The sequence below is a fragment of the Mauremys reevesii genome, linkage group 8 (assembly GCF_016161935.1).
Source record: "Mauremys reevesii isolate NIE-2019 linkage group 8, ASM1616193v1, whole genome shotgun sequence".
In the NCBI taxonomy this organism is placed as follows: Eukaryota; Metazoa; Chordata; order Testudines; family Geoemydidae; genus Mauremys; species Mauremys reevesii.
In genome coordinates, this window is record NC_052630.1 from 67429304 (window position 1) to 67456981 (window position 27678).

The window sequence follows — 27678 nt, forward strand, 5'->3', positions numbered from 1 at the left end:
CACGCCCCTCCGGCGCTGCGCCGCGACGTAAGCCGAGCGGCGCCAGGGTGCGCCCCGCGGGGCGGGAGAGGCGTGGGGCCCAGGTTGGAGCTGCGGGCTAGAGGACGGGCTGGAGGAGACGGGTGGGTGTTAGTGGGAGGGTGTGGCTGGGCACGGCTCCGAGCAGAGGCTTACTGGCGGGAACCGAGCGTTACCTGGTGTCACAGGAGAGGGACATTATACTCCTCTCCACCACAGAGCACTGGCGGACCAACACCAAAATCATGGTCCACATCCAACCAGGCCTGGGCTGTCCCAGACTCACAGACAGACCCACTTGCACCAGTGCCCTCCCCAATATCAAGTAGCACTCACTCACCATACTACTGCAGAACCTAAAGGCAATACAGGAGCAGCTGAGAAGCATGCATCAAACTCCATGAGCCACATACAGTGCCAGGCCAGGTGTTTACTCTCATCCCCTTCATATCAAACACAAACCATCCTATTATCCAGTTTTCCTGTTGTCTGAGAACAAAATGCACCTGCATGAAGCAGCTGACTGAAACTAATCTTTGGCAAGATGGACAATTATGTATGTGTGGGAAGTTACCCAAAAGAAATGGTCTTAACTACAAAAGTCACCCTCACCTGAAGAAGTCTTCAGTGTAATCATCAACTCAGTTCATGGCCTGGGGATTTTTCTGGACTCTGCTTCTTCTGGATACACAAATAGCTATAATGGCTAGAAATGCCTCTTAGTAGCTCCAACTGCTCAGGGGATACATTCAGTTCTATTTTATAGAGCCCTGGCCATGGTGATTTATTCCACTGCATTGTACCAGGGATTGAAAGTAAAGGGTTTACACTCTGGCTGATCAAACATGGAGTGGCTTGTCTACTAATATAGATGGGTGATACATGCACAGCAATCTAATGCTCCAAAATCTACAGTGACTCCCTGTCCAAAACTAGATGCAATTCAAAATCTTGGTCTTGATCTTCAAATCCCTGAGTGAGGTGAACCCAGATGATCTCAGGCACTTTTTCTCTGTGATTTATTACAGCAATTACATTTTTCAGGGACAAGGTCAGTAGCAAGGATTAAACTTGCTGCAGGAGCAAGAGGGTGACTAATCGCTCTGGAATACCTTTCCATCAAAAATGGTAATAACCATGGCTTTGCAACTTTCAGACACAAATGTAAGGCTCATCTATTTGCAATTCCTTTCCCATAAAAACAGACTTAAGACTCTACATTGCTTCCCTGAACATAACAAATAATGTAATTTAAAATGATGTATGCATACTTTAACTGAACAAAAAAGAACAATGAAGAGTGGAGAATACAGTATTTCAGATGGACTGTTTATGTAGTTTTGCTAGTGCCAGGATATCATGGTAGTAACAGATAAACTGCTACAGATTTTTACACAGAAGATTACCCTAGCGTATTTTTTGCCACCGTGAAATATGAAATATATGGGAAGACTTTTAACAAATAAAGAATCCTGTATCACAAACTATAATAATAATCTGGAGACAAAAGGAAACCCAAAGATGAACATCTGTACCAAACACACTAGAGACATTAAAACTGAAAGTAATTTCTACTTCAGTGTGCACCATACAAAGAAGTATAAGAAAGATACTTCCTCAAATTATTAACTATAGTATGACATTTTCCTATTCAAATAGACAAAACCCAAGCATAATTCTGAACAAAAAGAGATGGCATTTGGTAGAAATAGTATCACAATATATAATGAACTTCAACCAGTAAGACCAAATTCCAACATAGTTATTTAAACTGGGCTCAATTTTGCAATCTGTTAGGTGCATATGTGCAATATCGGAATTGCACCTGTGTAACAGAGGAAAAACAGAAGTCAGTCTTCCCATGTAACATTTTCTGCATTTTCAGTTGGATGCAGTATGCTTCATTTCACTAAATATTCCTTGCAGCTGCTTATAAGCCATCCAGAAAAGGGGAGGAGGAGCTACAGACAAATATTTCTTTCCACTGTCTCAAAGACTAGTCTTAACAACAACTGTAGTGAGGTGATTACTGTTCTTTATGGGGTATCTGATTGATCACATCCAGACGCAAAGTGTGAAATAAAAGTTTTGTCTGACAAGATGTGCAGTGGAAAAGGTAAACCTTTGGTACTTATTGGATTTATCCTCATCAGTCTTGAAATGGTGAGTTTAATTTTGCTCTCAAACATTTTTAAGAATGACATGTCCTTTTTAAAAATAAACGAAAAGCACCCTATTTATCAAATGTTTATTCTTATTTTTGATTATTATGTTTTCTGTAAGAGTTACACAATTACTTTTTCCCAGACTCGTAACAGACCCACAGAAAAACTATGCTATTATACTTTTAGAACACAGTGTCTTTCAAAGTCTGTCAGCAACTGCAAACTTTCCCTTCTGGATCAATGGCCAGATTCAGAGAGGATAATGAAATAGTAATGTGAGCTGCATACCTATGTTAAATTCACTAGTAACAGCCTCATAGATTTACCTTACTACTGTACATACCTTTGCATGCTTAAATAAACTGAAAAAATAAGTAAAATTGCACATTAGTAAGCTATGTTCACAAAATACAATTTTAAAGAAGTCATTGTTATTATTGATAAAAGTTAAATGTTCTCCCTTTTCACAAAATAATTTTTCAGTTTGTGATTCTAATGCTCTATATCTTCCTTTTCAGATTGTTTCAGCTAACACAGGTAAAGTCTTAAAAAGGTATTTTTACCAGTTCATTTTTAGATGGACACTAAAGAACAGAGAAATCCCTGATTACTAATCCAAATTGATTTTTAAATTCTAGTAATGTTGCAAACAAAAGTTTTTTAACTAAAGTGAAATCAGACTAAAAAAATGTAAAGAATCATGTTTCTCTATATGATATAATTAAAAAAAACCTCTTTGAAAAATAGTTACCTATGCTACTATACATTTGCATAAACTTTAATATACTTCTTACAATATGATGCTTACACTCAGTTTGCACTGAACAGTACCTTCTCAGACTATACCCATTATCTACACAATCTATTCAGTGTGTGCATGCTTTTCTCTGATACTTTGGCCCTCTTAAAATAGCATAATTTTTGTTTGATTTTAAAAATTAAATATAAATACGCCACACAATTTCCCTTTTCCTTTTCTTCAATCTTGCGTTCTTTGTGCACCCAGGACTCCTAATGACTGCAGTGTGAGTTTTGGCTGAGGAAGGAACGCATGATTGGGCTCTTACAAGTCGTCCATTTAATACACATTGTGGCAGTACATATTAGTATATATTACAATATTCTAGAGTCCTAACCATTACATATTGCCATAAAGTTACTACAGTATTTGGTGATAGGTTTCAGAGTGGTATTTCTTGTCAACTGTTGTGAATAGACCATTTCACCTTAATTGAATTGTCTCTTTAGCACTGACCCCCACTTGGTAAGGTAACTCCTATCTTTTCATGTGCTGTGTATTTATACCTTCCTATGATATTTTCCACTCCATGCATCTGATTAAGTGGGTTTTAGCCCACGAAAGCTTATGCCCAAATAAATTTGTTAGTCTCTAAGGTGCCACAAGGACTCCTCGATGTTTTTACAGTATTTGGGCAATTAATTCAGCATACTGTATTCTTTTCACAGAGATTTTATAAACCACAGGCCTGATTGTGCAAGCTCTTCATGTGTGGAACTCTCATTGATGTCAGAGGGGTTTCCATGCACAGAGTGGTAGGATTAGTCCCACTATTTGCAAGATTACAAAAGCCATATGTAAATAATAGCAGTGTTGCCAACCTCAGACGTTAACAAATCATGAGAGTTAAAAAACTAACACTAAATTTCGGCTTCTTTTTATTTGCCTTCTGTTTTTTAAGCCTTAGGATATACTTGGGTCACATTTTCATCCTTTTTTTCTGCAACCATGAGAGCTAGAAACTCTTCTTTAAATTAAAGATGAGATTTTCAAATATTCAGAAAGCTCCAGTAGCTGGGGCTTGAGTAAAATAGACTTGCAATATTATCGTGAGAGCTGGCGACACTGTACACTACAGTGTATAATGGGTGACAGAAATGAGCAGAAAAAATAATTTCAATTATAATTTAATGCAAAGTTTAATTTTCAAAAGAGATTATTTTGGGTACCATTCTTGAGGCCCCTTAAAGGGGCCTGATTGCCAAAAAAGTGATGAAAATCTGCCCTCTGAAAATCAGGCTACTTAAACATTTGAAAGAGTCTTGTCCAAACAGTTTGCCCAGTAGTGTATTTCAGGTTTCAAAGACTAAAATTGGTGTGGTATTTTTTTTAGGTTTCTCTATATCCATATATAATGTGACATCAAGAAACATTTATCTCAGATGGTCCAAGTTTTCAGGAGCCTTTTCCTACAGAATCACAGCCACCCCCAGGAATACAGTAGGCCACTCTTTGTTGGCACATTTCAGTGATGTTCCTGTTATAGGCATTCTTACTTCACTAACTCCCAACACTGTCCACACTGTAAAAGTGGAAGCCATTGATAAGAATGGAATTATCCTGGCGGAAGCACAGACTAAGCAGTTAACAGGTTAGTATGGGATGGGTTGCTAACAAGAATTCCATTGACTTCAGTAGGGCCAAGATTTCACCCTGTATGTTTTATATGATTTTTAGGGCTGACTCCTACTCATATTGAAGTCCATGGAAGTTTTCCCACTGACTTCAGTGAAAGGGGGGTGGGGGAGAGAGAGAGAGAGAGAGAGAGAGAGAGAGAGAGAGAGAGAGAGAGAGTGTGTGTGTGTGTGTGTGTGTGTGTGTGTGTGTGTGTGTGTGTGTGTGTGTGTGTGTGTGTGTGTGTGTGTGTGTGTGTGTGTGTGTGTGTGTGTGTGTGTGTGTGTGTGTGTGTCCCTAGCATCAATTCTCACCTAATCACAACTTTCAAAATCAGCTGCCTTGTTTTTAATTCAAGAACACAAAAGTGGGGTCATGTAAATGTGAAAAACTGACATTTTATTTCCATTTAGAACTTGATTCTGTACTGTTTAAGTTAGCCTTGGGCATTATAGAAGAACCTAGATAGACAGTATTCCCTCTTCCCTGTTCCATAACTGATATTTAGTTTTAAAAAAATCAATCATTTGAAATTCCTTTTAACAAAATTTAATTGAAAAACTTTAGAAATATCCTTGTTTTCTTTTCAAAAATTTCAAAATTTTCATCTTATTGAGGAAATAACTAAAATTAAATTCATGGTTATGGTCACCCTGAAAGTTTAGAATATAATCTACCTCTTTTTCACCTCTTGGTTACCTCAGTCATGGAAGAAATATCATAATGTTTTAATGCTTTGTAATGCAGTTCTGAAATAAATAATATACTATGGATCCACTCCTGCAAGCCCCGTGGGCACACAGCTCCCTTTGACTTGAATAAGAGTTCCCTATGTGGAAGTTTTGCAGGATTGGTCCCCGATTAAGGGTAAAATCCTGCAGTCATTTATCAGACAAACTCCTATAGACTTAATTTAAATTTGCACAATATTTTAAAAGAAAAATGTAGAAATGTAGAAAATAGGGTTTTTTTGTAATTTTTACAAATGGTGGAAAAGGGGACATGCCTAGCTAATGCTGAATGAAAAAATATTTGGGCCTAATACAGTAGAGATATTGTTCAAGAGTTCATACTTGTGAAAATATTATTCCTGTAATTGCTGCCAAAATCTCTGAACTCGTGGGTTGGTTGCCTTGAAATTGGTAGTTGTGCTGGTGTAAGCTTACATTCTGGATACATTTTCACTTTACAGTTAGTGCAATTGGATCACTTTCATCCATTTTATGAGGTTTCCTGCTCTTTTTGGTCTTTTGCAGCCTTGCAACATATGGAACCTGCTATATGTGCTTATTCAGGGCCAAAAATCCTGATTACTGCAGTTTAGTTGGGAGAGTTATAGCTAGGTACTTGTCTGTCTGAAGTATATGACATTTAGTTTTCTGAATGGCTCACACTAAGGGCTATTAGAAAAAGATTCCTGTAGTTGCAGTATTTAACATATAGTATCAGTCTTCCCATTTTAGATTGTTTTGTAGAAAGCAAAGCTATTTCCTGTTGATTATAATACGAACACCTTCTAGGACTGATTGGCTACAGAGCAACATGGGAAAGATGCACTTAGATTATCTAGTGTGACCATGATCAAAAGGTTAGTATCGTCATTAGTAACTTCAATAATGATCTAAAATAAATCCAGTCTTGCATGTATTGTTAGAATGTATTTAAACTTGTTTAAAAGCTGCAGTAGTAGCACATTTTACACAGGTAAGTCACAGTTTGTTTGAAAGACTGTAGAGGGGCACAAGTGTCCCCAAAGATGCAGAGTAATTTAGCATCTTCTCTTCTTCAATTTAGCAGATGATCTCCTTAGAGGGCTGCAATATTCTGGTGACTGAAGCCATGCTGGGCCAGATTTATCCCTGATGCTACTCTAATGAAGTCAATGCTTTAAGGATGAATTTGGCCTACTTTTTACAGCCTTTTAAACATTTGATTTTCTGGCAGCTGGTCATTAGGAACGTGATGGATTGGATTAGATTAGATTAGATTAAGATAAAGTAGATATAGCTCAGAGTTAGGGAGACCAAAACCCAGCGCCATCACTCAGTAAGGTACAGAGAAAAAAGACAAATTTGCAGGATAGGAACTACCCAAGTGACTATACAAAACAACCGTTCTCGAAAGTCAGACCAACTGAATTAGTTAATGTACCACCGTTCCCCTTTAAAGAACAATCTGAGTATATATATAAATTGCATATCATCAGTGCTAACTACAGTAGATGCAGTTTTTCATTGCTAACTGCACTGTGGACACTGAACAAACATTTCTTTTGTTTCATGGCACAAATAAAATCAATTATATTTGTATGCAATTTAAATTTGCTATTTGATTTAGAGAAGTCAAATTAGAAGTATAAAAGAAATTACATCCTAGTTATCCTGAGTACCTCCTGCAAAATGGTCAATGCACTTAGCACCTGACAGCAGCAGGTCCTTATATTTGAACATGATTATGGATTTTTAACTTACCATAATTTAATTTTTAGCTCCTGAGATACCTGTTATTGACCAAGCTTATTCAAAACTGAGCAACAGTATCACAGTGGAATGGGCAGCTGTTCCTGGGGCTACCAGTTATCTATTGACTGCACAGGATGGAGAGTCTTCCATTGAAACTATAGTCATAAATTCACCAAGCACAGTGACAGGATTGAAGGCTAATACACTGTACAAAATCACCATCAGATCTATAAACTCTGGAGGAAGAAGCCTACCTTCACCTTCAAAGAAGGCAAAGACAGGTAGCTTTTGATTTTATATAGCAACTCTCATATTACTAGAGTGCATAACATATATGGCTCATGGAATTTTCTAACTGTATCTTTTAAAATTCTAGTACAGAAAGTAAAAGTAGTTCAAGCATTTACTGGAGATGAATTAGTGCAATCTTTTATTTTAAATATTGAACATATCACCATTGCAGTGTTCAAGAATATAATTATAGGTATATAGATGTAGTGGCCTCATGGCCAGTGCATAGGACTGGATTTCTGAATTCAGTTCTCAGCTCTGCTTCTGTACTTAACGTCTCTATACTTTAATTTCTCATGTGTATAATGTGAATAATGACATTAAGGCTTAATGTTTTCAAAGAGCTTTATGTCCTTGGGTGGAAGGTGTTATATAAGTGAAAAGTAGACATAGACCCATGCACGTAGTGGTGATACCCAGCTGATATATTACTGTGCCATATGATTCATTGCATTTATCATTCATATTTGACCAGTTCTCAGAATTTGGCTTTGGCTCAAGATGAACAGTATTCAGGCCTGAACCAATGATAAAGTCTGATATCTAATGTCCTATCAAAACTAGAAATGGGAGTTTTATACAGTCAGGAAAGAGAGATTCCCAGTCTGCCTGTGGGACACAGCATTGCGAGACTGGGCAAATTTAGGTATAAATTTAGGGCAAAATAGGGTAAATTGTATAGATTTCTGAAGTGTGTGAGTTGTAATTTTTCTCTAAGGCCAGTTGGCCTCGGTATAAAACAATTATTGGAACCCATTTAGGATGACCTGCATAACTTACGGATGACACAAGTAATATAGCTGTCCAAACCCATGCCAGTAAAACGTTTATATGTATTTCTTTATATATTGTTTAGTGAGTCAGTGTAACCTTGTGGCTTTACCTTCTAATAGAAGATGTACACTGACATTCTTAGGGGGTGCAAGGGGTGGGGAAGCAATTGAAAGGAGGGTGTAAGATAATAGGACAAAATAAGTGAATCTAACTGACCTCACACACTCCTTTTAGTTGCTTTTCTTGCTGCACTCATCCACTTTTCACCCTTTGGTGTGCCAGTCACTTTCACTATGCAAGTCTATTAAATAGTAAATTGGTGCAAACTATGCTAACTTTACCACTTTATTCTCTGATCAACTTATACTATTTACATCACCACTGAATTTGGCCCAGAGACATCCATGAAAGTTGATTCTGTTTACCCTATGCTGAATTTGGCTCTTCTAGCTTTTAGACAGCATAGCTATTAATGAAAATCCCAATAGTTAATGTATATTTGTAATTAACAGTCTTGGCTGCTCCGGTCCTGTCTGTAAGTTCTCCAAGTTACGACTCCATAGTGGTGAGCTGGGGAGCTGTATATATGGCAGTTGGATTCTCTGTGTCCATCATGAGATCAGATGGTTTAGGCAGTATGATGAAAGAGAACACCACCCATACTTCCTTGGTATTTACCAGTCTAGATCCAGGAACTCTCTATACCATCAAGGCACATGCCTGGAACATTAATGGAATACCTGGAGATGATTTCACGTTAAACCAAATAACAAGTAAGAACTGTTTTCTCTTCTGAAACCAAAGTTAGTGTAAAATTATAATTTAAAATGCCATTGATAGTAGTATGTGTGTTTTTGACAAGACACATTGGGGGTATATCCTCAGCTGGTGTAAATTGTCCAAATGGAGCTATGACAATTTATGCCAATTCTAGGTTCAGGAAAGTTCTAGAGGACATGGTCAAATTTTATAAACTTTACTTAGGTAGATCTACCATTGACTTCAATTAAAGTTTTGCCTAAGCAAGAACTGAGTAAAGGAACTTAGGATATGTCCATTAATATTTATATAAATATTAAAATTTCATCAGAAATTTTTGTGTCAGAGCAAAATTAGAGTAATTATTAAAAAAAATCTGTGTAACTGTAATAGGTGTAAGAAGATGGCTGGGGCCTATGCCACAAAAGTTACATTTGGATATAATGTTTCCCAAAATTTGACAATGTTTGGATTCAGGGATCTGGTTGACGATCATCTCTATAAAACGCCAGATACTAAGTGTATTTACAGTTGTTTCTAACTAATGTAGGTCCTCATGCACCATCAGATGTTCAAGTTGCTTTTGACAGTGGAACTTTGAGGGCCATTGTTTCTTGGATACCGACAGAGGGAACTTTAAATTACAGTGTGACAGCCAGCAGTGGAGCCTCCAAACTGAACTGTAGCACATCTTCCACTTCCTGCCCTTTGTCTTCACTCCAGTGTGGATCTGAGTATTCTGTTTATGTTGTAGCCAGTAACGGTGCTGGATCCAGTAAACCTACAGATGCAGTGAGTTTAAAAACTGGTATGTGAACTATAGTGACCCTTGTATAGCCCATAATATTTTTTCTCTTTTGCCATAAAATGAAAGAAGAAAGCAAAAGTTGCCTAAATTTTAGCTTAATATTAAATAGTTTTAAGAGAGTTTGCTATACTAATCATTAAGATATTTCAGAACAGTTAAATACTGTCAATGTCTGGCCCTCACATGGTATTACACTCACACCTTATTTTAAAAGATTCCATTATTATGTATATAAACTGCCTCATCGTGGTTGTCCATTGCAGCATTCTTTTAAGTGCTGATGTTTCCATAAAGCAGTGCACTAAAAAACTGCATTTTACTTTATGGAAAAATATTTTTTAAATAAATTGAGCTGTATTTTGCTCTCAGTGACACCAATATAAATCTGAAATAGCTCCACTGAAGTCAAAGTAACACAGAGAAGAATCTGGTCCATCGTGTGTATATAAACATATTTTTATTTCTAGCTTTTTAATTATTATATATTTTAAAGTTTGGGGAAATCAGCATTAGGCCAATTTTATCTTTACAGGTGATACAAATTGCACCTGTCTTCATCAGCCCGGCTTCTCGCATCTCTTGGAGATTTCTCCCCCAGAGGAGGGCAGGCAGTATTTTACCACCATTGCCAGCTAGGGATTATTCCAGGGAAGGCCAATTTAAATTTCCTTATGGGTTCATGAGTAGAGGTGCATCCCCTGGCTGCTCTGGCCATGTCCCCTTCTTAGCCACTGCCATCCTCTTTTGGGGGTTGGTTTCAAGTCCCTCAGTGAAGGGGATATTGTAGACACCTTCACCATTACCTCCTCCTGCAGCATTTCCACTTCCAAGGCCATATGTCAGGATCTGTGCTATTGAAAACTATGCAGACCCTGGGTGAACTTGGGCTATCATTTATGGGGAGGTAGGAGGAGAAAGACCCTTGTCTTTGAGTGTGACCTCTACTGGAGCTTCTGTTGCTCCTGCTAAATATTGAGATATTGTGTTTCTTTTATAAGAAAATTAATCCCTATGTTGAAAAAAAAGCCTGTTTAGGCTATCATGTTATTGTGGCACTTAACAGTGTGTATTCTGAAACTTTTGTTGTACTTCATGCATGAAGCTTCACATTTACCCTCTGAATCCTGTGCTAACTTTATTTTTATTTCTTTGGATTATTTTGAGAATGGCATATTTAGTTGGCAAATACATCAGGCTTGATTTTCCTCTCACCCCAGTGAGAATCAGAAGCAACTCCCATGAAGTCAGTAGAGTTACACCAGTCTAAAACTGGTCAAAGTAAGAGGAGAATAGGCCCAATATGGTGTGCAAGCTTCCCTATACTGAGTGATAAAGGATAATCTGGTGATTAAAGCACAGGACTATGAATCAGGAGACTTGTATTCTGTTCCTGCCACAGAGTCACTCTGCAACCTTGGAAAAATCATTTAACCTAGTTGTGCCTCAGTTTATAATGCTGCCACCTTACCCTAACTTACTGCACAGGAGTGTTTGTAAGATTTAATGTGAGCGTATTTGAAAAATGGATTGAAATTCTTCAAAAAATATGTTGTATAAATGCAAAATATTATGAAGTACTGCCAACAAAGCCGGTTCTGACCTCCAGTGCTCCTGTTATTTTTGTCCTGGGTTACTCTTATATCAAAGACCACGTTTTCCTGTTTGTACAATGCCGACCACAATGGAGCCAGGGTCCTGAGTGGGTCTGTGAGTGCTACCATAAATACAGAGGATGATGATTAATAATGATAATGCAAAATTGGTTGGTGACAAAATTGACGAGTCTCCATTTCCAGCTAGAGTGGCACCACTACACTGAATTTGTAAACCACTGAACCAGGAAGGGAAAAGGGAAACGTTATTAAATCAATGAACCACATGGTCCTCATTTGTGAGTGTTATTTTCGGATGCCACCATAAAATAAAACCTAAGCAAAAAGACCAAGCTTTTGATGAAGTTCAGAGTTAATGCTGCCTGCTTTTTGTTTATGTCACCTGAAAGTGAGAATAGGTGTTCGCGTGGCACTGTTGTAGCTGGCGTTGCAAGATATTTACGTGCCAGATGCACTAAAGATTCACATGTCCCTTCATGCTTCAAACACCATTCCAGAGCACATGCTTCCATGCTGATGATGGGTTCGGCTTGATAACGATCCAAAGCAGTGCAGACTGACGCATGTTCATTTTCATCATCTGTGTCAGATGTCACCAACAGAAGGTTAATTTTCTTTTTTGGTGGTTTGGGTTCTGTAGTTTTTGTATCAGAGTGTTGCTTTTTTAAGATTTCTAAAAGCATGCTCCACACCTCGTCCTGCTCAGACTTGGACGGCACTTCAGATTCTTAAACCTTGGGTTGAGTGCTGTAGCTATTTTTAGAAATCTCACATCAGTACCTTCTTTTCATTTTGTCAAATCTGCTGTGAAAGTGTTCTTAAAACAAACATGTGCTGGGTTATCATCCAAGATTACTGTGACATGAAATATATGCAGAATGCAGGTAAAAACAGAGCAGGTGACATACAATTCTTCCCCCAAGGAGTACAGTCACAAATTTAATTGACACATTTTTTTAATGAGCATCATCAGCATGGAAGCATGTCCTCTGGGATGGTGGCCGAAGCATGGAAGAGGCATACAAATGTTTAGCATCTCTGGCATGTAAATAACTTGCAACGCTGGCTACAAAAGTGCCATGTGAATGCCTGTTCTCACTTTCAGGTGACATTGTAAATAAGAAGCAGGCAGCAGTATCTCCTGTAAATGTAAACAAACTTGTTTGTCTTAGCGATTGGCGGAATAAAACGTAGGACTGGGTGGATCTGTAGGCGCTAAAGTTTTACATTGTTTTGTTTTTGAGTGCAGTTATGTAACCAAAAAAAATCTGCATTTGTAAGTTACACTTTCATGATAAAGAGATTTCACTTCAGTACTTGTATGAGGTGAATTGAAAAATACTATTTCTTTTATCATTTTACAGTGCATATATTTGTAATAATAATAATATAAAGTGAGTGAGCACTGTGCACTTTCTATTCTGTGTTGTAATTGAAATCAATATTGAAAATGTAGAAAAACATCCAAAAATATTTAATAAGTATCAATTAGTATTCTATTGTTATAAGTGCCATTAATCACAATTAATTTTTTAATCACAATTAATTTTTTTGAGTTAGTCGTGTGAGTTAACTGCAATTAACTGACAGCCCACACACATAATTTATGTTATGAACAAGCACCATGTTAAAATAATCACATACACGTCATCCCAGTATCCTTACAAATCCAGATGAGTTGCTCTTTTCTAAACTGGACATGTGCCAACTATTCAAGCGAAACATATCACACAAATTCTATATATCTTTCATTGATCTTTGTGTAGTAAAAATGTTGCTTAAATAAAATCCTGTGAGTACAGTTGTAACCTCTTCCTTCCCCCCGTTTTTGTTTTAAATCTGGTTTCTCAGTTCCTTGTGCACCAGGAAGTATAACAATAGAAGAGGACAACCCTGGTAAATTGTCAGTGTCATGGTCTAATGTAGATATTGGAGATTATTATGTGGTTTTTGTGAAAAGCGATGACGGCTTGGAAGTGCACTGCAACACATCCCATACCCAATGCCACTTCCAATCAGATTGTGGTTTCACCTACTTCATTAGTGTCTTCGCATATAACAAAGCAGGACAGAGTCCTTTAGGGGATATATTCAATTATACGACTTGTAAGTAGCACTTTGTTTATGCAAACATATTTGGTGATTCCCCTAGTAGTATTAACAATAGAACTAGTTGGAAAATGTTTTTTTTCCTGCAGAAAATATCAATTTTTGATAAGGAATTTAAAGGTGAAAATTTTTAGCTGCTACCCCAAATTTTGGACAGAAAGCTTTTAGTTTAAAACAGAGCATTTAGATTTCGAAATGGTGCCTTGGTGTTCCATGGGAGTTGTCATGCAAGTGCCACATGCTCCTATTTTCCGGTATGGGTTGGGCTCCCTGGTGGGCTACATCTCCCATAATACACCACATTTTCCTCTCTTTCTGATTTACTTCAGTACATCTTCAAAGTCCCTGGCCATGGTGTGTCATGGGAGATGTAGGGTGGCTGTGGAACTTGGCCTATAAATGCAAATGTTTTGGTGTTCAGTTTTTCAACAGAAAGTCAACATTTTCTACAGAAAGCAGATACTTATTACCAAAAAAATTAGTCAGAAACCCAATTTTCCATTGGAAAAAAATGTTTTTGATGAAAAATTTTGATCAGCCCAAATTAACAATGATTACCAGTGCTTTAGTAAAAATATATATTTTTAAAAGGAAAATGGGTAAACTTTAAAGCGTAGTCAATGTTTATTTGAATAGACAGTTTATCAGTCAAGTATGCCACCAGCTTATAAATTACAAGGTTTGATCATTCAGTCATTCTAAAACATGTTCAAAAGGTGGGGAAGGATAATGTTATGGATGCACAGGACTGGGAGTCAAGATATCTGAATTCTAGCCCTGGCTGTGCCATAGCTTTGCTGTGTAATCTTGGGTAGGTCCCTACCTTCCCTGTGCCTGTTTTGCAATGTGTAAAATGGGGAAATATCTGATTATGAGGCTTAGTTTGGCGATTCATAAATGTTTGAGAACCTCAAATGGAAGGTGCAACATAAGTGTACAGTATTATTTCAGATTAATGGATTATTACTGAATGCTATTGTAGGGACACTAAAGAGATGTCAAAATACACTTTGACTATAAAAAAAGAGTATGCAATGGAATTCTCTTTGTCCAGATATCATGAGGGACATGGCACTTTTTTTTGATAGATTAAGTTTTGGCTAAATGAAGGACTTCTATGTGGGGAACATAATTCATTTTTAAAATTTTGATAATGGAGGTTTCATATAAGAAGTGTTTGTGTAAACAAGTCACTGCCCTGTTTAATATGTAATATTTTTCAGTTCATGAGCGCTGTTGACATTTCCTCTCTGTTTTGGCTTTTTTAGCACCTTGTTGCCCCAGTGACTTTTACCCAGTGTTTGTGTCCAGCGATACAGTTGAAATTGTCTGGTCTCCTGTCCGTGGTGCTGAAATGTATGAAACAAAAGCTGTTGATGGGGTTGGTGTAGTATTGTGTCATGCCACTGCCACAATTTGCATCCTGACTGCATTGCAGTGTAACACCCAGTATAACATCACTGTGTATTCTTACAGTGAAATCAGGGGCACCAATACATCATGTGTATCTAAATATGTGGCAACAGGTATATGGCTATTTTTCTCACGTCTTTTAACACACAGAATAATTAGCTGTTTGCGTTGTTGTAGTTAGTAAAATAATTACTTAACAGTCATAAAGTGCTTTGAAGGTGGAAAACATAATGTGAGTGCTAAGAAAGGTTATTATAACTCATAGCTGCAAATGAAAAGAAAATCTAATGTCAAGATTTTAAAAAATGAGTGCCTAAGATTGGATTCCTAAATCCATAACCAGGCACCTCAGTAAGTGGCGAGGTTGGAAGCTGCTAGGTAATCAGCACTTCTGAAAATGAGATTTATGATTCCAGTATTTATATTTATATGCAAAACCTTAACATGTCAGTTTTTCAAGAGTTTTTCCCTGTAAAACTCATTTAAAGTTTATATGTTCATAAACTGTTCCAAATTACTCAAAGATTATCGACTAGGATATCACTGTCAGAATGAGTTTGTCAAATATCTACAATAATCTGCAGCTATTGACATAACTTCCATTTTATATTGTATAGCTACGTACTGTTAACAATACATCTTAAATCTCCTCTATCTAAACTCTTTCAGCTCCATGCAGTCCTGAAATAAAAAACATCTCACAGGATGATCTTTCCATAATTAGCGTGCACTGGCAGGCCAATAATGATGACGCTATATACACTGTTACTGCTAGAGGAGAGGCTGGATTGTGGCATTGCACAAGTTCTGGAAATTCCTGTAGCATAACTGGTCTTCCCTGTGGATCAGTTTTCTCTATTAGTGCTATGGCAATTACAACAGCAGGGCAGAGCTTACCTAGTTACAGTGTTCCTTTAGAGACAGGTACGTAGCAATCAATATGTAATTGAAAATATAACCTTTATCATATATATATAAATTCTGTGCTAAATGTGTGTATCTCTATGTCCATGTGGTTTTTTTTCCACAATGTATCTACATGTATTACTCTTTCCTACTGAATGGAATGGCATCTGCACAAATGTGTGTGTGTGAGTGAGAGAGAGACAGAGAGAGAGATCGTTACTCTTTAGTAGCTGAATCCTGCTGATAAACCCAAATACAGGTACTTATGTTTCCTGGGTCACTGCTAATTAAGCTATAATGGCATAATCTCTTTATGCAATGCATGGCTTCCTTTTCAGCACTTTGATCCTTAATGTGACTGAGAAAACCACTGAGATTCTGATGATGCATTGTAGACATTTTTTTATTACCAAGATCTACCAGCTGGAACAATCATCACACAATAATCCTGGGGTAATAACTGTCTCACACAATGGGTGAAGAAGGAATAAATCATTTATCTTATGTTGTTATTCTATATATTAGATGTTAGCTACTGAAATTTAGCATGTTAGATTAGATGTTAGCATGCTGAAATTTAATATCTGACTATTTTGGTAACATTACCTAAAAAGTACTTAGTTTTCCTCTTTTTTTAAAATTGCTACTACGATTATTTTTCTTCCCAAGGGCCTGACCCCTCTCCCACTGAAGTTAATGAAAAGACTCCCACAGACTTCAACAAGAGCTGGATCAAGCCTTAAGATCAGAAAAATGTGGTTGACAAAACTGGCTGTTTTTGAGTAGATTTTAAATAAACTATTTCTAAAACAAAATCATTGACAAAAATAACTGCATAGGACCTCAGTGGACACAATAAAGTTGATCTCCCTTTCTTTGTTTCCTTTTAAGCTCCTTGTTGCCCTAATGATCTGACAGTAACTCAAGTGATGCAGTCTATAACAAATATCAGCTGGTCTGTTGGGGCTGGTGCAAAGACATACATAACAATACTGGAATCACCGAAAGGACCAGCCAAGTGCCACACTCTCCAAAACCACTGTCTCCTGGGATGCATTACATGTGGCACCAACTATACAGTGTCTCTGAAAGTGATTAGTGAAACTGGTTTGGCCTCAGACTGCACATATCAAGACTATTCTTCCAGTAGGTAAACGATAAACAGAATTGAAAAGAAAAAAAATTAGAGTATAGTAGGCGGATGATTTATTTTCATACAAGGTTGTATGTGAGATTAAGGAAATTGCTAAAACCCTTGCAGTTCCCTGTTTTAAATAGTTAAATATACTTAGGATGAAATTCATGCAAGGCCCTCTGTATCACTTAAACATCATGGTAGAGCTGCACTGTTTGGGGCTGAGGCAGACTGTGCAAGGAGACTTCTGTACCCTTTGTGCACTATGGAAGGGGGCCGCACATCAGACCCAAACAAGCCAATATCTACTTGAAGTTTCGAGATGAGAGAGAACATAAGAACGGCCATACTGGGTCAGACCAAAGGTCCATCTAGCCCAGTATCCTGTCTTCCAACAGTGGCCAGTGCCAGGTGCCCCAAAGGGCATGAACGAAACAGGGAATCATCAAGTGATCCATCCCCTGTTGCCCATTTCCAGCTTCTGGCAGAGGCGAAGGACACAGAGAGGCAAGAGGTTCTACAATTGTCTGAATCCAGTACCCTAACATTCCCCATAGTGGGTGGGGGACAATAGAGACCAGTATTCCAATGTATGGTACTAAAAACAGTGTCTGGAGAGGCGCTGTATTCCAGCCCCACAGCCTGTTTGGGAGTTTGGAGGGCGACTTTCATTCCCTTATTTCCCACCATTGCCTTGTACAATTACCTTGACTTTGTGAGAGAAGATGAACCTTTGTAGTTCGAATGTAGGTATCAGGCATGAAACCTGTTAAGAAAATATATAATTTCCTTTCAAGAACAAGCATAATCTGTAGTTTAGACTTAATCTTGTTTATTTTCTTTATTAGGTGCTTGCTGTCCTTCTGGGGTGAAATTATATAGACTGGGCAATAATGGTATCCGAATATACTGGCAAGCTTCTGCGGGGTTGATAAGTACAGATCTATATGGATCAAAAGGCAATTTCACCTGTACCCCTCCTTCAGGTTTGAGTTATTGTGATGTCACCGAGATACCTTGTGGGGATGTCTATACAGTGGTAGTTTCTCCAGTTCCTGAGAAAGGATCAAAGCTTACATTTTGCCCTAAAAAAATATATTCAGGTAAAACTCAATTATAGACTTTTTAACTATGTATATTTTGTTAGATGCATTTCAGTGTAATTTATAGACTATTTATATAGGGCCAAATTCTGGCTTGTAGTTGTGCCTAGTCATATTCCAGAATCAGAGGAAACAAAGATACAGCATGGAACAGAAGTTTTCTATCCCAGTGCTGGCTCACCACATAACCCACAAAAAGAATACCCTACAGTCTTGAAACATGAGGTGCATTTCTGGGCCAGGGCTTAGAAATCAAGGACATTTTTCTGCTTATGTATTTGGCAGTAAAATGACACACCCCAATTCATATGAATTTCTCTTGATCCTGACATGAATAATCAGTATTGGAGCAAAGGGCTGTGTGTGTTGAGTCTGGATACTAGTGGTTAGTATGTAGATGGAAAGGAATGACAATAAAATGCACAACAAGGCTGCTTTTTACAGCATTATTTACTCTTGGGGATCAGTTTTAGGTGCTGGGTACCAAACTCTTATTTTTCTTCTTAGTCTGCTTTTAAATTAATATAATTCTTCATATGTACTGGTTTTCAAATACCTTAATGCTCTCTTTTTAATTAAAAAAAATCAGAAGCAACACTAATGAGCCACCCTTATAAAGACAAACTGTCTCTACAATCTTCCTGTAAAAATTATGCTTCATATTAGCAGAAGTATCTTGGAAGCACTGAACAAAAAGCCAAACAAACAATGATTTATTTTTTCATGATAGACATTCAAATCCATTATGAAATTATTTTTAAACATACTAAACTTTAATGAGCTTGCCTAGTTGTATAATATGGCACTTACTATACAAATTGCTAATGTTTTTCAGCTTAACTTAACTTTCATGCCTCTTCTTTGTATTTCATTCTAGTGACTTGCTCTGGAAGTTCTGTTGGAATGGGTACGAGAATGCTGTCAGTATTTCACCTTTAATGAATATTGTGGTTCTAGTGAGATATGTTTCTCTTAGAATGAAAAGTAGTTTACTTTTAAATAACATATATTATTTTCTGGCAGGGGGACTCTCTTAATTCTATCATAGATAAAATATTTACTCCCAACATAATATGTATTACAACTTCTATAAGCTACATTGTATAAAACATATATACCATGGCCTAGATAGATCCTCCACTGGAGCTAAGAAGCACACAGTATGATTCAGGAGGGAGTGTGCAAAGATGGTTTTGGTGCCCTCATGTTGGGGTCGCTCTGTGCCAATCCAGTCCTCCAGTGTAAGTTAGAACAGCCAGAAGGCTGCTGTTAATTATAATGTCTGCCAAAGGCCCCAAAGGGCTCTTATAACAGCCAGGGATTGCTGAGGTCCTGGGAAATCCTAGCCATGTCCATTTTCTCCTGGCCACAGTCCCTACTACAATTGTAACAGGGAGGTTGGCAAAGCACGTGTATGCCAGCTGTAGAAAACCAGAGGATTCCCCGATATGGTATTCACCCTGCGCAAAAAATGACAAACTAGTGAGAGAATCTGGCCTTACACATATGTCCAAATGAGATCCATGAAATTAACTGAAGACATATTATAACAGCACAGACATGTCATACATTTATCTTGTGTCTATCTGCTCAGTGCTCAATAAAATGCAAATTTTTAACAGTGAGTAAAAACCATTAGAACATCTTCCATAAGGATGTGGTATTCTGTCACTTAAAATCTTTAAATCAAGACTGGATGTCTAACTTTCCAAAATTCTGAGGAGTTTCAACCAGCCACAAACAAAAAAACATGTCAGGGAAATATTTCATCATTGTTCCCCAAATGTGCAATTCACACCCACAAATTACACTTCTCTGAGACCCGGGAGAGGCAAGATTCAGCTTTGAGCTACTAACAGCATTTTCTAAATGCCACAGCTGTGAAGTTTAAGCTCTCACAGCCTTACAGAGGTAGAAACAAGAGCTTTTTATACTATTAAGGAGATTTTCTCCTTTCTAATCAGAACCAGCACTTACCTCTGCCCTTCTAGGGTTAGAGACAGTACACTTTAAAGTTATGTCACTTTTATATACCGAAAAGTTATTTTACAACTTTTGGAGACGGCTTCCTTTGAGCCTTGCACAGTTGGATTCCTGGCAGCTAGCTTTACAGGCATAGGGTTACCAGAAAATGGTCCTAATTTTGTAAAACACACAAAAACATTCCTACAATACTTTTTCTCCAACATATGTGGCACATACAGAACTCATGATTGGTGTGGTGTGGTTAAAGGCTTTACTGGCATTTAGTTGAGGATGGTGCCCATCTGAGGCTTCACCTCTCTTGTTTATTGGGACCATTCCAAACTCATTCAGATAAAGACTTGTTAACAACATCATGTATTCTTAAACTAAAAATAGACTTAAGTTTGACTCCAATCACCGCTTACACAGAAAAATAACTATATATAGCTTGAAAAATTACATTATGAGTATGTTTTACAAATATTACCTATATTTTGGCCTGTAGCCATACCACATCAGGCTGTGTTCTCACTATTCTTACAAGCCAAGTAGTGTCAGGCCTAGTCAGCACTTAGATGGAAAACCTTGAAAAACAGAGTGCTAGCAGAAGGGTGTAGGTGTTTCATTTAAGGAACATTATACCCTCTGAATCTGTGCTGTCCCAGTAGCCCAGCATGGTGCTGCAAGACTTTTATACTCTTGCATGAGACCTAAAACTGAGGTTTGAACCAATCCTGGTCAGCAAAGAGTCCAGGGCACTTTTTGAAAGTGTGTGTTCTATCGTTTAGAGCCTGGCCAAGTTACAATTATTAATTAAATAGAGGTATATTGTGCCACCGATTTTTGAAGCACCACTTACTTTCTGCTAACAAATTGGTGACACTGTATGGTCCACTCTAATTTTTTTGTGTGGTTTCAAATGAATACAATCTGTCCATTCAGTTTCCTGACTGAAACTGCTGGGGACACCGGCATAAGCAACGATTCAAACATTTACTGAATGTGTTGGTCATTTATATTTTTCTCTCACCTGATTTTGTTTAACCCTCTGAATTTTTGTTGTAGTGATCTATAGAGGAAAGAGAGGTGCAGAATAACATTTTTCTGGATAGAATCATTGGTTCAGACAAGCAGGTAAGAAAAAGTTTGTGTTACTTGAATCACAACTGTAATTGGGATATACTAAATGAATTTAAATGTTTTTAACTTTTATGAATCCTTAGGACCCTAGAGATAAATTCACTCATCCTTATTAAACTGCATTAACCTCCTGAGGACCAGTATACTCATTAGGGATACCTTGTATTGTGTCCAATCCCACATCCAATGAGGTCTGTTCTTCTACACTGCATAATTCTGCTCTTATCCCCCTTTCAATAAGAGCCATTCTCTACCTCATTAGTCCTTTCCTAATATCATGCTGCTTTCACATTGAGAGCCCCATAACTCCAAGCAGGTGAGGAGACTTGAGATCCCACACTCACCCAGGGTGGGTGTAAGGATGTTTCGTGCCCTAGGTGAAACTTCCACCTTGCACCCCCCAGCCCTGTGGCAGTTCTCTACCCCCCTCTGCCCTGATGTGTCCCCCCGTAGCAGCTCCCCCCCCGCCCTGTGGTGCCCCCCACGGCAGCTCCCCCCCGGCCCAGGGAGCTATGCAGCAGCTCTCCACCCCAGCTCACCTCTGCTCCGCCTCCTCCCTGAGCACGCCGTCATCGCTCCACTTCTCCTGCCTCCCAGGCTGGCGGTGCCAATCAGCTGTTTGGCGCTGCAAGCCTGGGAGGGAGAGAAGCAGAGCGGGGCAGCGTGCTCAGGGGAGGAGGCGGAGCAGAGGTGAGCTGGGGTGGGGAGCGGTTCCCCTGAGTGCCATGCCCCCCCTTACTTGCTGCAGGTGGCCCTCCCTGTGCCCCCCTGCCCCAGCTCCCTCCGCCTAAATGACGATGACGCCCGGGGCGGCCGAAGATCTGGCCATTGCAGTTGCCGCTGAAGGACTCGAAATGCACCCCACCAAATGCTAGTGCCCTAGGCAACTGCCTAGGTCGCCTAATGGGTTGCACCAGCCTTGCACTCACCTGCTTACTGCCTCTGCTGAATTGAATCAGGAAGCCCAACCTCCCACTACTGCTCTGTATCACTCACTCCCTGCTGCATTTGGTCTGAGGGCAATGGAGTCATTGTAGGTAGCAGTTCTGACTCGTCCTGCTTGCCAGTAGCCACAAACCCTCCCTGCTTCCCATACAACTCCCCTTGGCAGCCCTAGAACAGCTAGATGTGGATCAAAACCAAACCCCCAGATGTGAGCAGCCCCAATCTTTGGGGAAGTTTAGCATGCAGACATACATCTCCTACTGGACACATGTTTATTAGAAATGTGCACAGAACTATCTGGGGCCATAAATCTCCCTGTAATGCAGTGTGACGGGTCAAAGCCAGATGGCTATAGGAAAGTAGTGAGAAACAGGTATGTTAGCCCCACGCTAAACAAATCCGTTACCATGGTAACCAAATGGCAGTTGCTCCAGGTTACTCAAGACACCTGGGGCCAATTAAGTTCCTTCCAGAAAGCATTGGAGACAGCTAGGTTGATTGGGACACCTGAAGCCAATCAGGGGCTTGCTGAAACTAGTTAAAAACCTCCCAGTTAGTTAGGTGGGTGTGCATGTGAGGAGCTGTGGGAGGAAGTTACAGTCTGTACTGCTAGTCTCTCCAACAGTGTATCAGGCACAAGGAAGGAGGCCCTGAGGTAAGGGTGAAGTGGAGCTTGAGGAAGTGGGGGCTGCTGTAGGGAAGTAGCCCAGGGAATTGTATGCATCTTGTTTCTAAAGTATCAGCTACCATAGCTGATACTATTAGGGTTCCTAGGCTCTCCCCTCTGCCCCCCTGATTAATCACTGAGACTGGGAGACAACAAAGACTGTGCAAGGGGGGATAGTTTCTCCTCACATCCCTCACTGGCTTATGATGAAAATGGCTCAGTAGGCTGTGACCCTTGCCTCTAGAGAGAGAAGGGCTATGTGGAAGGTCACAGTGAGCCTCTGAGGCTAGCAAAATCCACCAGGAAACATGGGACCTACGGAGACAAGGACAGAGCTTTGTCACAACAGTCAATAATAAGAGCTGTACAGGGGCGCTAAGCAGGGCGGGATTAACCTTTTGTGGGCCCCTATGTAGTCACTGTGGGCTCCAAGTGTGGGCCTGGTGTGGCAGTGCCATAGTATACCCGGTACTGAATCTGAGACATTTTTCATTTTGATCACGCACCTCTACATGACTATGCATTGCCATACACAGCTTCCTCAGCCCCCAGTTTTTCTCATTGAGCTGTACACCCATGTGGGTTTACCAGTGTCCAGAGTGAGTAGAAATTTCATAGTGATCAGGGAAACTCCCCACAAATTTATCTCCTTCCTAATTCAGACCCTCTAAAGCCCTGCCTCCAGTACCACCCTATGTCACCAGTCACTGCATGTGTTCCTAGCCTCAGCTCAAAGTTCTAAAGCCAGCAGATACCTGATCAATTCTGACAAATCCCATCCTGCCATTTGAGCAAGCCACCTCCAAGCACCATTTCCCCAAAGTGAGGACTTAGCCCTTGGGAATCTGAAGACACCAGCCTTTCTCCTCCTGCTCCCACCTACATGTTAGTCTGCTACCTGATCACCACCACCTCTCCCCATGCTTGTTTCCTTTCTACTTTGGACATGCTGCCCAGCCAGCTGGGGCTATTCTCCGGCTGCAAGCCTGACCTGCTTCCTCTTTCCCTGCTCCCCTTGACATTCCTTTCCTGCTGGTGACCTCAAGGAACAGAGGTCAATTCCAGTTTCTTTATCTGCTCTAGCTTAATGGCCCCCGGTAGTCACAGAGCCACTTGGCCCCATGGCTATAGCCAGAGAAGCTACAATTGCCAGAGGCCAGCCTTAGATAGCTGCAGCTACTAGTCAAGGGAGGGGTGGCAATTCCAGGCTGAGCCTGCTTGAACCTTGCAACGGCAGCACTAGGGACTCTAAATCCTCAGTCCTGGCCCTAGGCAGCTGCAGACTGTGGAGTTAGGCACTTCCCTCCTCTAGGCCATGGCTTTAAATACCTGAAATTCCCATCACCTGCAGCAGAGGCCACCCATTCCCACACACCCCTCAGCTAGCACATAGTCATGCAGAAAGTGCAGCCTGAATGATTTTGGAATCTGGGGGTGCCAGGAGGTTCCCATCCTTGAGCAGCAGCTCTGCAACAAGCTTATATCCCCCCCACACACAGACACACACTGTGAGACCAGGACCCTGTGAAGACAGTGGAGTTACCCTGTGTATAATCAGTTCTGTCCAAAGCCTGTTGAAGTGAGTGGGAGTCTTTTCATTGTCTTTATGGGCTGTGTATAGAAGCAAAGGACCCCATTCTCGACTCTAGGAGCAAAGTGCATTCCCTGTGGCACTGGTTTACTATTGTAACAGGAAGGTCTCACACTACCTAATGAATAAGCAACACCTCCTACAGCACCCAACTTTTTCTGAGAAGCTTCCCACCCAATTACTAAATGTAAACCTGCTTTGCTTACAAGGGCTGAAAATATCTGGTAGTATGGTTACAAAAGCAAGGCACTTCTGAATTCAGTAAGAATTTTGGATGTGCACAGAACACAGACAGGACTGGTTCCTGCATGGGCACAGAACTGCAGTAAAGTGGAACAATTTTCAGCTTGTGCGACTGGAAGATATCTGGATCCCTATTATAAGACTATCCTACATAAATGAGGAAAAGTTGAGGTGCCTTTATTATTCTTTTGTTCCATTCTTCATTTCTATGGGGAATTTGCCAGTGCAATATTACTGTCTTCCTTTTAAACAAACAAAACTTAACAAAAAAAAAAAGGTAATGGCAGTTGAAAATAGCAATTCCAGTCCTAGTTAGCACTGGGAAGACCCCAGCATTTGTTGCTCAATTTTATCCTACTTTTTCTACAGCAAATTACAGTGGATCAGCATATCTGATTTGGGAGAAATGAAGTAACCGTTGCCCAAATTGAGCTTGAGCACTCCTTAATTTTGAGGGTGTGCTAATCTGGAAGGCAGGTGCTAGATTCCTTTTCTGAATATTAGCTAAATCTGGAAAGGAAAAGTCAATTTCTATTTTCATGGTTCAGAAGTGGAAATCCTCCTGTACCATATCTGAAGCTGCCCAGGTCCTCTAGTAGAGCCTCCCCTCCCTTACTTATTTTAACTTCTAGTGATCCACATACCTTGCTTGCTAGGCTTCAGATAGAGGGGTGCGCTGTCCATTTAGTCCACCCAGTTCCTTTTTTGGGGGCTGCCAGGCGAGGTCACACCAGCATCCTTAAGCCAGTCTGGGGAAGTCTTGTGAGGGTGATATCGGGGCCAGAGCCTTCTACTCCTTGGGCAAACTTGTTCCCCATTCACACTGCCACCCCCTTCTAGCAGCCAGCTCTCCATTCACAGCAAGGTGCAGTGCATGGGGTCTCAGCTTCCCCACTCCCTCCCCTGTTGATAGCAGCCAAGGGAATGCTGGGAAATGTAGTTCCTTCCCTGCTCCAGGGCCAGCTCTCTAGGCAGGGAGCTGGCCAAGGAACTACATCTCCCAGGGCCCTGTGGGTTCTCAGATCCCATGCTGGATCTGGGCTGCTCTGAAGCTCCATTTCTGCAGAGGAGAGGAAGCAACTGTTATGCCCCCCCCTTCTGAGCTTGGGCCTGGCACTATGGCACCATAGTAAATCCAGTACTGGTGCTACGTGTGGGTTGCTAATGTTAAGCTAAGTAGTAGGTCTATGTGCAATAAAAGCAGTTGTTCTAGAAATTTGTCAGTGAACTGCTGTTGAAATAAAGCAGAATTAAATTTTTTAAAATATTTGAATTTAAATATTTGGCAGCACTTTAGTCCCACAGAATAGATTTTACCCATCACCTCACCCCAACCACCCAAAAAAGGGTTCAAGGCCTAATGTTAAAATGTTTGACACAATTAGAATGAAAATAGAAGGCCAGATCCCCCTACCAATCTCCTCTTTGAGCAGAGATGACTGTTCAGCTTGTGGCTCTTGAGAGTGAGCAGGCATGACATTTCCCCCCATCACCACCTTGCTGTAATTCTATGGCAAGGACTAGGCTTTGCAGCTGGAGAAGTAGTGGCTGTTATCCATACCACACAAATAATGCTGACCCTTGCTCTCCTACTTCATGGTTATGAATGAAGTGACTATCTCATCTTAGAGATAATTTGGGGGCAATAGTCAGCTTGGAAAGTGATGGAGCAACAGTTCCTGCAGGTTCCAGGTAGCCATGGAGGGCTAGGACTGCATGCAGACATTGGGACTGGCCTTAGCCTCTGTGGATCCCTCAAGACCTTATACAGCTTTTGGACTAACAGGGTTAGGAAGCCAACCCTCCACATTCCTACATAATGATGCTGTGGAAGCTTCATGAATGAGAGCTTGGAATTTCTCCTTTTCTCTCTGGGAGCTATTTTATTTATAAAGTAACCTATACAGTATGGAAACTCCAGTATGTCATTATTTTAGTTCTTGACAACTGGAACATCTAAACTGATTAGAAACAAAAGTGAAATTGGCAGTGTATATAGTTTCACTGGACAACCTAAGTGACATTTAAAAAGAAAACACCCCATAATGGGGGAGAGTACATTATAAGCATTCTTTCAGGTTTAATAAACATAGCTGTAACACAGGTACAGTATTTATTGGGGAGGAATGGAGGGGGAGAACCATGTTTTGCCTTCAGAAAAGCTGATGCACAACCAGTAACAATGACTTTTTCTTTAAACTAATTTATGTAACTAGAAAGCAGACCATACATTTAATTTTTTTTCTTCACAGAATACAGTTATGCAACTCTATTGGGCACCTGAATCATCACTTCGGGTCACTTACACAAAGCATGATGGAACATTCTGAACACCAGTACTAAATTATTATTAAAAATGATTTTTATTCACTGTCAAAAGTTTCCCTCTTTAGGAATTTTTTTTTAAATAAATGAATTGCACTACTTAGTAAGAAATAGCTAGCTTTTATTTCCAATTTAGGGTTTGAAAAGGTAGGAGAATATAGAAATTAGTGTTGTTCTGTTTGAACTCCCCCCAACCTCCCCAAAAAAGGTTTTAATGCAGGTTTTTCTTCATAGTCATAACATTTTCAACCATGGGTCTCTAAACTTAGTCTTGTACATAAGTGGTCTTGAGCCTGCTTTTTGGGTCATAAGCAAACATGAGCCATAGCTTTTATCTGGCATACGAACAACTGATTTTTCTGTATTCTAATGTATATTTTCAGTATGTATGTATGTTCGTCCATCGTTTTCGAAGAAGACCTTGACATCTAGCAGGTTGTGAGCTGTCCACAGTGTGTCCGCATGTGGCTGATAAGGCCAATACGGGCACGAAATGTTCTGCCACATGTCGGGCAGACATGTGTGGGCACCACTGTTACAACATTTACAGCTCTGGCTTTACGGAGTGCTCGCTTCTCTTGTGCTATAGTTATCCTTCTGGCTTCAGATGTCTGGCAGCCTTGGTGGATCAGCGTACGCCATGTCGATCGGTCTTGTGCCAGAGTTTCCTAGGAGGTGATGTCAATATCCAGGGACTTGAGAGGCTTTCAGCGTGTCTTTGTATCGCTTCTTTTGTCCCCCGTGCGATCGCTTTCCTTGAGACAGCTCACCATAAAAGAGCTGTTTGGGGATGCGGTGGTCTGGCATCCTTACAACATAGCCTGCCCAGCGTG

General features: G+C 39.9%; 1 protein-coding gene and 1 long non-coding RNA gene across 5 annotated transcripts; one reads left to right on the forward strand and one right to left on the reverse strand.

Moving 5' to 3' along the window:
• Window positions 1–155: 155 nt before the first annotated feature.
• FNDC7 (fibronectin type III domain containing 7) lies at window positions 156–27059 on the forward strand. 4 transcript variants are annotated; one of them, XR_005583656.1, is made up of 14 exons: window positions 156–1182; window positions 2702–2720; window positions 4316–4573; window positions 7085–7339; window positions 8636–8896; window positions 9433–9690; window positions 13155–13409; window positions 14681–14938; window positions 15495–15749; window positions 16623–16877; window positions 17715–17969; window positions 18847–18889; window positions 21000–21068; window positions 26773–27059. XR_005583656.1 is itself a non-coding variant. In XM_039484495.1 (14 exons), exons 1-13 carry the CDS (start codon window positions 1144–1146, stop codon window positions 21029–21031), a joined length of 2430 nt encoding a protein of 809 aa, XP_039340429.1. In that variant the 5' UTR covers window positions 156–1143; the 3' UTR covers window positions 21032–21068; window positions 26773–27059. The 4 variants fall into 4 exon arrangements, 3 of the variants coding, with proteins under 3 accessions (XP_039340429.1, XP_039340431.1, XP_039340428.1); XM_039484495.1 differs by having other exon boundaries at window positions 18847–18876; XM_039484494.1 differs by lacking the exons at window positions 156–1182; window positions 21000–21068; window positions 26773–27059 and adding an exon at window positions 2073–2181 and having other exon boundaries at window positions 18847–19213.
• On the reverse strand, window positions 18821–22339 carry LOC120370189. The gene is made up of 3 exons (XR_005583658.1): window positions 22004–22339; window positions 20965–21003; window positions 18821–18902 (listed from the first exon to the last, which is right to left on the reverse strand). It is a non-coding gene; the product is annotated as an uncharacterized LOC120370189 (long non-coding RNA).
• Window positions 27060–27678: the final 619 nt, after the last annotated feature.

Bases quoted from the DNA above. Each gene is read 5' to 3' on its own strand.
- FNDC7 (XM_039484494.1), top strand. From the start codon at position 2,119: ATGTGCAGTGGAAAAGGTAAACCTTTGGTACTTATTGGATTTATCCTC. The intron at 9,691-13,154 runs GTATGTGAACTA...CTGGTTTCTCAG, and splicing joins TGCAGTGAGTTTAAAAACTG to TTCCTTGTGCACCAGGAAGT. The intron at 14,939-15,494 runs GTATATGGCTAT...AAACTCTTTCAG, and splicing joins ATCTAAATATGTGGCAACAG to CTCCATGCAGTCCTGAAATA.